This window comes from Echiichthys vipera (genome assembly GCF_963691815.1).
Source record: "Echiichthys vipera genome assembly, chromosome: 15".
In the NCBI taxonomy this organism is placed as follows: domain Eukaryota; kingdom Metazoa; phylum Chordata; class Actinopteri; order Perciformes; family Trachinidae; genus Echiichthys; species Echiichthys vipera.
The window spans coordinates 1,044,331-1,053,883 of NC_139840.1; the positions used below are offsets into that span (position 1 = coordinate 1,044,331).

A 9,553-nucleotide genomic window follows, 5' to 3' on the forward strand; every position below is an offset into this window, starting at 1 on the left:
ACCGACCGTAAAGTAGAATTCTGTAAACGTTGTTGTTGTTGTTGGTCGGCGTGTGATGATGGGACGATGTGACCGCACTAACATTCACAGCATGGCCTCACCCCCCCCCCTCACCCTCACCCTCCCCCCGGCTGTGCTGCGTCTCACCCGTCTCACCCGTCTCCCTGTGGGAGCGCTCAGCATGGCTCTGCTGTGCTTCTGTGGTTCTGTTCAGTAGAAGCATGTTGTTGTTTTTGTTTCCATTAAGTTTCCCTCATGTTTTCTCCCCCTCCTCCCCCCTTCTGTCCACTTCCTGTCTGGCCGACGCTCTCTGTTGCCGCCATGTTGGATTCACTCTCCCACCACCAACACACACACACACACACACACACACACACACACACGCCGACCCCAGGGTGAAAATTCCTTCCTGCAGGCCACCGTAGCAAAGCTGGGCCCGCTGCCGAGGATTCTGGGAGATATCTCTCGCTGCCTGGCCGCTCCCACGCCCGTCCAGCAGCAGCTGAGGCGTTTCCAGGACAACAGCTCTGCACACAACCTCAGCGGCAGCCTGTCGTCAGGGTTACAGCGGATCTTCGAGGACCCCGGCGACAGGTGAGCAGCGCTCTGCCCGTTAGTGAAGTGAAGCGAGTTCAGAGTCTGTTAACGCCGCTGTACGTGTCACTTCCTGCAGCCGCAGCGACGTCCGCAGCCTTCAGTCTCCGGTCGGTGACGCGATGGAGGGTTACGCTCGAGGGCCGCGCCCCCTGCTGACTCAGCCTCCCTCCGCCCACACCAGCTTCTCCGACCACGAGGAGCGAGACGAGCCGCTGCCCAACGGACGCAGCGTGTCTCTGGTCGACCTGCAGGACGCCCTGCACGGCCCCGCGGGGCCGCCGCCGCACCACGAGGCCCCGCCCCGCCTCAGCAGGGTGGGCTCCCAGGCCTCCATCGGACACGCCCCGCCCCCGCTCACCTACCCCCACTCCACCCCCCTCACCCCTCAGCCGAGGCCGCACCCGCCCAAAGTCTCGCCCCGGGACGCTCAGCCGCAGAGCGCGCCGCAGAGCGCGCCGCAGGCGAGGCGGCCGCTGCACCCGGCGCTCAGCCAGCAGCGCAGCCTGCAGCCGCTGTCCTTCCAGAACCCCGTCTACCACCTGAGTAACCCCGCCCACAGCCTGTCCACACGCTCCGCCCACTCGCCGCGCCACGACTCCAGCTCCGAGAACCTGAGCACGGAGAGCTCGCACAACAGCCGCAGCAACTCCGACGACCTCGGCAGCCAGGTGGGGGTCAAAGGTCGCGTGGCGTCCAACAGCAGCCTGGACGAGTCGGGCAGCAGGCGGAGCGTAAAGAGCGAGGAGTGTTCCACGCCACGCCGGCACGCCGCCCCCGACCTCCCGCCCGGCACCGCCACAGCGGTCGCCATCCCCCGCCAGAGCACGACGGCGGGCACCGCCCACATTGTGAAGGTGGAGCAGCAGAGCAGAGGAGTGGGCGGGGCCAGGACGCCGCGCTCCCTCCCTCACAGCGCCTCGCTGCGCAGCAACAGCAGCGGCAACACGGAGCCCACGCCGACCCCCGGCCACGCCGCCCGCCAACAGCCGCCCTGCTCTGTGGAGAACGTGGCTCCGCCCCCGAGGAGCGGCGCCAAGCAGCCGCAGCAGGTGGGAACGGACGCGTGTTCTGGGTCTAACGAGGTAACGAGTGCCGCAGGTGTGTGATGATGTCACTGCTTTGTGTTCAGGTGGCGTCTCCGGTGGAGGCGGTGGCCGTAGCCGTGGCAATGTCTCCCGTGGAGCGCACGGCGGCCTGGGTGCTGAACAACGGGCAGTACGAGGACGAGGAGGAGGAGGAGGAGGAGGAGGAGGAGGGCGGGGCAGAGAGGAGCAGAGCGGGGGAGGGCAGGAACACGGAGAAGGTACCGGATCAAACACTCGTGACGATGAATCAGCAGAAAATCAGCGTTTTGTCCTTTTTGACGTTTCTCTTTTTTCTGATGTTCAGAAAAAGTTAAACGTCTTTAATCTGTTTTTAAAATATCATCAGAAAGTTCCTCAAACGTCACAAAATCTAAAACGTTCTCAGAGTTCAGGAAAAGTTCCAGAATGTTTATAAAAGTCCTCGAGCTTCAAATGTTGATGTTCACAAAACTGACAAAATGTTCAAAAATGTTAATAATCTCTCTCCTCTTCCTCCTCTCTCTCCTCTTCCTCCTCCTCCTCTCTCTCTCCTCCTCCTCCTCCTCTTCCTCCTCCTCTTCCTCCTCCTCTTCCTCCTCTCTCTCCTCTTCCTCCTCCTCCTCTCTCTCTCCTCCTCCTCCTCCTCTTCCTCCTCCTCCTCCTCTTTCTCCCCCCCCCTCCTCCTCTTCCTCTCTCTCTTCCTCCTCCTCTTCCTCCTTCTCTTCCTCCTCCTCCTCCTCCTCCTCTTCCTCCTCCTCTTCCTCCTCTTCCTCCTCCCCCTCTCTCTCTCCTCCTCCTCCTCTCTCTCTCTCTCCTCCTCTCTCTCTCCTCATCCCCCCCCTCCTCCTCCTCCCTCTCCTTCTCCTCCTCCTCTTCCTCCTCCTCTTCCTCCTCTTCCTCCTCCTCTCTCTCCTCCTCTTCCTCCTCCTCTCTCTCTCTCCTCCTCTCTCTCTCCTCATCCCCCCCCCCTCCTCCTCCCTCTCCTCCTCCTCCTCCTCTCTCTCTCTCTCCTCCTCCTCCTCTCTCTCTCCTCTCCTCCTCCTCCTCCTCCTCTCTCTCCTCCTCCTCTCTCTCCTCCTCCTCCTCCTCCTCTCTCTCTCCTCCTCCTCTCTCTCCTCCTCCTCCTCCTCCTCTCTCTCTCCTCCTCCTCTCTCTCCTCCTCCTCCTCCTCCTCTCTCTCCCCCTCCTCTTCCCACCCTCCTCCCCCCCCCCCCTCCTCCCTCTCCTCCTCCTCTTCCTCCTCTCTCTCCCCCTCCTCTTCCCACCCTCCTCCCCCCCCTCCTCCTCCCCTCCTCCTCTCCCCCCCCTCCCCTCCTCTTCCTCAGTACGAGCAGGAGATCAGCGGGCTGAAGGAGCGCCTGCGTGTCTCCGCTCGCCGTCTGGAGGAGTACGAGCGTCGTCTGCAGGCTCAGGAGCAGCAGATGCAGAAGCTGCTGCTGGAGTACAAGCAGCGCCTGGAGGACGGCGAGGAGCGTCTGCGGAGGCAGCAGGAGGAGAAGGACGGCCAGATGAAGAGCATCATCTGCAGGTAACGCACCAGGCGGCGAGGACGCCACCGCCGAACACATTCCGTCCAATCACACTGTTGATCAGTCGGCTTAGGCCCCGCCCCAAAGACACGGCATCAACCAATCACAGAGAACTACAGGCAGAGAGGAGGATTCCTCATCCTGTCAGGTTTGAGTCAGAGAGTAGAGCGCCAGGCTGTCGTCCTGACCGCACACCCTTTCAAAATAAGACTTCCTGTCCCAGCCCAAGCAGCAGAGGTTGCTTCCTCCGTCTTTGACCCGAAGGTTCTTCGTCCTCGACGCTCGTTCAACTTTTATCTTTCAGGGAAAACTTTGTTTGAACTGTTTAAAAACTTCCAAAATAATAAAATCAAAGTAGAAAAAGCGTGACATGATATTTTTGTTCTGTGAAAAATTTCATTTGAGGGACTTTTTAAAGTTTTTGGACATTTTCAGAGTTTTGTCTTGTTTTGAGCTGCAGATATTAATTTGACTGTGTGTGTGTGTGTGTGTGTGTGTGTGCGTGTGTGTGTGTGTGTGTGTGCGTGTGTGTGTCTGTGTGTGTGTGTTCGTGTGTGCGTGTGTGTGTCTGTGTGCGTGTGCTTGTGCGTGCGTGTGTGTGTGTGCGTGTACGTGTGTCTCTGTGCGTGTGTGTGTCTGTGTGCGTGTGTGTGTCTGTGTGTGTGTGTGTGTCTCTGTGTGTGTGTCTGTGTGCGTGTGTGTGTCTGTGTGTGTGTGTGTGTCTCTGTGTGCGTGTCTGTGCGTGTGTGTGTGTGTGTGTGTGTGTGCGTGTGTGTGTCTGTGTGCGTGTGTGTGTCTGTGTGCGTGTGTGTGTCTGTGTGTGTGTGTGTGCGTGTGTGTGTGTCTGTGTGTGTGTGTGTGTGTGTGTGTGTGTGTGTGTGTGTGCAGGCTGATGGCGGTGGAGGAGGAGTTAAAAAGGGATCACGCAGAGATGCAGGCTGTGATAGAAGCCAAACAGAAGATCATCGACGCTCAGGTATGACATCATCACACCTGTGACATCACAGACCTTTCAGCTCTGACTTCCTGTCTCGTCTCGGACCTTTCAGCTCTGACTTCCTGTCTCCTCACAAACCTTTAAGCTCTGACTTCCTGTCTCGTCTCGGACCTCTCAAATCTGACTTCCTGTCTCGTCTCGGACCTCTCAGCTCTGACTTCCTGTCTCGTCTCGGACCTTTCAGCTCTGACTTCCTGTCTCGTCTCGGACCTCTCAGCTCTGACTTCCTGTCTCGTCTCGGACCTCTCAGCTCTGACTTCCTGTCTCGTCTCGGACCTTTCAGCTCTGACTTCCTGTCTCGTCTCGGACCTTTCAGCTCTGACTTCCTGTCTCGTCTCGGACCTCTCAGCTCTGACTTCCTGTCTCGTCTTGGACCTTTCAGCTCTGACTTCCTGTCTCGTCTCGGACCTCTCAGCTCTGACTTCCTGTCTCGTCTCGGACCTCTCAGCTCTGACTTCCTGTCTCGTCCCAAACCTTTAAGCTCTGACTTCCTGTCTCGTCTCGGACCTCTCAAATCTGACTTCCTGTCTTGTCTCGTCCAATCAGGAGAAGCGTATCGACTCCCTGGACGCGGCGAACTCACGGCTGATGGCGGCGCTGACGCAGGTGAAGGAGCGCTACAGCGCGCCCAACCTCCGCAACGGCGTGTCCCCCACCAACCCCACCAAGCTGTCCATCACCGAGAACGGGGAGTTCAAGAACAGCAGCTGCTGATTGGCCGAGCGGGACAATGAGGGGCGGGGCTTAACTCTCTTAAAGCTGCAGAGCATCTATAAATATGAGTGTAAATACTGAAGGTTTGTGTGTGTGTGCGTGCCTGTGTGTGTGTGTGTGTGTGTGTGTGTGTGTGTGTGTGTGTGTGTGTGTGTGTCTGCGTGTGTGTGTGTGTGTGTGTGTGTGTGTGTGTGTGTGCGTGTGCGTGTGCGTGTGCGTGTGCGTGTGTGTGTGTGTGTGTGTGCGTGCGTGCGTGTGTGTGTGTGTGTGTGTGTCTGCGCGTGTGTGTGTGTGTGTGTGTGTGTGTGTGTGTGTTACAGAAGCACAGTGAGGAAGAAACAAACCAAAAACTAAAGCGCACTCGAGTTTTCTAACTTTTTGAAGCGTTCTGTCGTCGTTTGAAGTTGACTTTTATTTTGTAGCTTCCTGTTTTTTTAGAGTGGAGTTTGTTTCCTGTTGTTGTTTTTTACCTGACGAGTTGTTTTGGGGTTTTAATTTATTCCTCCACGTCGTCGCCTGTTGCTGATCTACTGAACCGACGCTGTAGGGTCAAAGGTCACGCCTGTCTGCTGTCACACCTTCAAAATAAAAGCTGCCTGAAAGTTGAGTGGGCCTCATTTTTGTCCTTTACAGGAAAATGTTTTTTCTGTTATTAAAGTTATTAAAGTTGTTCCTGTTCTGACAAACACACACTTTAAAGTCGCAGGATATTTGATATATTACATTATTATCTTTAATATTATTCTGATTTATTATTCTGAGTTTTTAAAACCTGTGAAACTTCGTCTTGAGTGAGATGAATTGTGGGTAATTACATCTAAATAATAATTAATACGTCAGATATTAAAAATGAAAGCATCATCTGATAAAATGTTACGTTGATTTTTCAGATTAAATTAAATCAAGTTCATTTAATTAATTCATTTATTTATATTTCATTTTTACTTTTGGGAAACTTCCGCTGCTGCTCCGGACGCACGAGCAGCCCCCCCCCCCCCCCCCCCCCCCCACCGCTGACAGAGACAATCACTCCCGTCATGAGTCATAAAAACACTTTTTTAGACGTATGATATTTTAATAATCACGATAAACACGTTTATTGACAAAAGTCCACAAAGAAACGAGTGATTAAGGAAAAACAACAACAAACTAAACCATGAAAACTGAGAATGATCATCGGACATTTGGAGTTTGACCTTCAGGGGAACACAAAGGTCAGCGTGAGATAAATCTGCATATTTCAATATAAAGAGTTAAAACAGCGACTCTCTAAAAAAGCTTAAAATGAATAAATTCATATTATTAAAGTGTCTAAAATCAAACATTCAATGATCTTAAAAAAGGGGAAGTGGGACTTCAATTGTTTTTCTGACATCATTCATTCATTCATTCATCTTCATCCTCTTGTCCCTGTCGGGGTCGCGGGGGGCTGGAGCCGATCCCAGCTGACATCGGGCGTGAGGCGGGGTCCACCCTGGACAGGACGCCAGTCTATCACAGGACACATAGAGACGAACAGAGACAGACAACCATTCACACCTACGGGTGATTTAGAGTCATCAATGAACCCAACACCTGCACGTCTTTGGACTGTGGGAGGAAACCGGAGAACCCGGAGAAAACCCACGCAGACACGGGGACAACATGCTCCACACAGAAGGGCCCCAGCCGGGGTTCAAACCCACGCACACACGGGGACAACATGCACACTCCACACAGAAGGGCCCCAGCTGGGATTCAAACCAGGAACCCTCTCACTGTGAGGAGACAGTGCTACCCACCATGCCACCGTGTTGACTTTTCTGACATTCTGAACAGTCTAAAATCTTTTAATAATTGGTAACTATGAATATTTCAGAACGTCTTCACTAAATGAAACGTGTCTTTAGCTTCAGGAGCTTTAGGAATCCTTCGGGGACGTTCGGTGAGTTCAGACGTTCCTGTTCTCGTCTCGTCTTAAGTCCCTCGCGTGTGTCTGAGGTCACAGAGCTCAGCCGTGGTTCCAGGACAAAGAGAGGCGTCGTGAAACCCGAGTGCAGCGTAGAGAGGCTCAAAGAAAGTGGTCTCTACTGTGTTGATGAGAGTCATGTTCATGGTTTCAGAGACGCTGTAGAAGTTCAGAACCCCTGCGCTGTGGTCCAGGTACACCCCCACTCTGGAGGAGCGAGGACCTGAGGAGGGAACCTGCTGATTGTTGCACCACACGTCAAAAGTGTCACAATTTAACGCAAATGATGTGCAATCTTGCCCGAGTGCACAGTGATGCGAGCGCCCTGCTCTGAGGATAAACCCGTATGTGACTGCAACAAAAGCTCCTGGTCCCGTCCACTCCACCTCCCAGTAACAGGGTCCAGTCAGAGCCTCTCTGCTCAGGACCTGAAGGTAACCGGTGAATCTGTCCGGGTGACTTGGATAACGCTGCCGTCCACTCGTCACTGTTGCTCTTCTGTTCCCCTCAGACAGTAACAGCTGTGGGTGTGCCGTGTTTGGATCCAACGAGAGTTCACGTGAATATCTTAAGAAGTCAGATCTGGTCCTGGGCTCCGGTTCTGGTTCTGGTTGGGTCCAAACATCCAGGGGCGTAGCATTCAACCCTGGACCCTGCACAAAGGCCTCCTCTACGGGCGCCTTCTTGCATTTTCTTCTTCTTCTTCTTTTCTTCTTATCGGTGTGGGCCGTCCTCACACTCGCTCCCCGTGGTCCCTCCAGTCCCACGTCGCTGCCCGTCAGTGAGACGTTTGTCCGTCCCTCTGTCAGGACGTCCTGTAGTTTCTCTCTGAGTCCTGACACGGCTGCTGTCACGTCCTCAAAGCGTCTCAGAGGACGGACGTTGATGCTGGATGCAGACGGACTGAGTGGAGGCAGGGAGGTGTAGCTGTGTAGAAACTGGCTGTGGTCCTCTGTGTGTGAGAGCTGCTCCAGCTCAGCGTCTCTCCTCTTCAGCTCAGTGATCTCCTGCTCCAGCTCCTCCTGAAGCTCTTTGACTCGACTCACTTCAGTGTCCTGCTGGGATCTGAGCTGCTGCTTCACTTCAGAGCCTCTTTGCTCCAGGAGACGGATCAGCTCGCTGAAGGTCTTCTCACTGTCCTCCACTGCTTCATCAGCAGAGCGGTTGATGGCCTCCACCTCCTGCTGAAGCAGCTTCACATCGTTCTCTCGGTCCTGGATCCTCTGCTGGATGTTGAGTCGACTCCCCTCGACCTCTCTCTGCCTCTCGCTCCTCTCTGCTGCGACTGAGACCGTGTCGTGGCCTCTGTGTCGGTCCACAGAGCACAGATAACAGATACACTGCTGATCAGTGCGGCAGAACATCTTCATCACCTCATCGTGATGAGAGCAGATGTGCTCCTGCAGCGTCTTGGAGGGCTCCACCAGCTGGTGTCTCCTGAACGCAGCTGAGTGGTAGTGAGGCTGCAGGTGTGTCTCGCAGTAAGAGGCCTCACACTTTAAACAGGACTGGAGAGCTTTCAGTTTGCTCCCGGTGCAGACATCACAGGCCACAGCTCCAGCTCCAGCAGAGCAGGGATCACCAGGAGCAGCGTGGAGTCCAGTCTTCTTCAGGTCCTCCACTAAATCTGCCAACATGGTGTTTTTCCCCAGGTCAGGCCTCGGGGTGAAGGACTGTCTGCACTGAGGGCAGCTGTGGGGGCCGTCCTCTTCAGCCCAGTGGAGTTTAACACAGCTCATGCAGAAGCTGTGTCCACAGGGAAGAGTCCCCGGATCCTTCAGAGGATCCACACAGACCCAACAACAGGAGGGTTCCTGGTTCAGCTGAACTCCTTTCTGCGCCATCGCTCCGCTCAGTAACAACGGCTGTCTGAGTCTCACTTCCTCAGAAGTGAAACTAGTCTGAGCTCTGATCTCAACAACATGTGTCTCTGCAGTGAATGGAGCCGCTCAGCTCACCATGTTGGTTACACCCATCCTCACAGTGTGGATCTGAGGGGGAGGGAACAAGGAAATGTGTGCACAGAGTTCAGCTCGCTGTGTTTGAGAGCAGGGAGAGGGGGGAGGGGTTATCAGGCTTTTCTAGTTTAAAGGAACAGGATCGTTGTGAGAGACATTCAGACCCTGACACTCTGACTCATCTGTGCGTTGGCGTGGACGGTTGTGTCGTTCAAATCCAGTCAGTGGAGACAGGAAGTAGATAATAAAACCCTCACACAGCGAATCAATCCCATAGTAAATGAATAAAAAGCTCATTTATGTCGAATCATATCGATTCATTAATGCCTTCATTTATTTTCTCCATTCTCTTTGCCTCATGTAAAGTCACAATATATTTAATGTCACATTAACTTTGACAAAAACAGAGAACAATGGACGACCTCATTATCGTTAGCGTTAAATCACTTTTACAAATGTCCACAAAGAAACGAGTGATGAGGGAAAAAGATCTGCAGTGAAGAGAAACGACGACAAACCAACGCATGAACGCAAATAAACATTCAACATTTGCAGAACCAGCGAGTTCAACAGCTGCTCAACGACGGACACTTTAAACCTTAAGGTTGTTCGTGATTCCTCCTAAACCCACCAAAAGTTAACGATGTAAAGTTAAAAGTAGATAACGCCTCATTTGCATATTTAAACGTTTCAGGAAAAGACAAAAACCTTAAAGTACCGTGTTTAGAACAGACGCTACAGTGGAG

At 53.7% G+C, this 9,553-nt stretch overlaps 2 protein-coding genes across 4 annotated transcripts in view; one reads left to right on the forward strand and one right to left on the reverse strand.

Moving 5' to 3' along the window:
* rasal2 (RAS protein activator like 2) overlaps positions 1 to 5,497 on the forward strand; it is a 42,790-nt gene extending 37,293 nt beyond the window's left edge. For 2 of the 3 annotated variants that reach the window (XM_083928681.1, XM_083928683.1), the window contains 6 exons: positions 395 to 594; positions 674 to 1,646; positions 1,727 to 1,900; positions 2,987 to 3,189; positions 4,079 to 4,166; positions 4,734 to 5,497. In XM_083928681.1, the coding sequence (XP_083784807.1) occupies positions 395 to 594; positions 674 to 1,646; positions 1,727 to 1,900; positions 2,987 to 3,189; positions 4,079 to 4,166; positions 4,734 to 4,901 (1,806 nt within the window). In that variant the 3' untranslated portion in view covers positions 4,902 to 5,497. The remainder of the gene's footprint in view (positions 1 to 394; positions 595 to 673; positions 1,647 to 1,726; positions 1,901 to 2,986; positions 3,190 to 4,078; positions 4,167 to 4,733) is intronic. The other variant, XM_083928682.1, reaches the window with a different exon arrangement.
* Positions 5,498 to 6,455: 958 nt separating this feature from the next.
* LOC310957826 (tripartite motif-containing protein 16-like) lies at positions 6,456 to 8,693 on the reverse strand (the record flags this gene model as incomplete). The annotated part of the gene is made up of 1 exon (XM_083928560.1): positions 6,456 to 8,693. One exon carries the CDS (start codon positions 8,691 to 8,693, stop codon positions 6,858 to 6,860), a length of 1,836 nt encoding a protein of 611 aa, XP_083784686.1. The 3' UTR covers positions 6,456 to 6,857.
* Between the last annotated feature and the right edge of the window lie 860 nt (positions 8,694 to 9,553).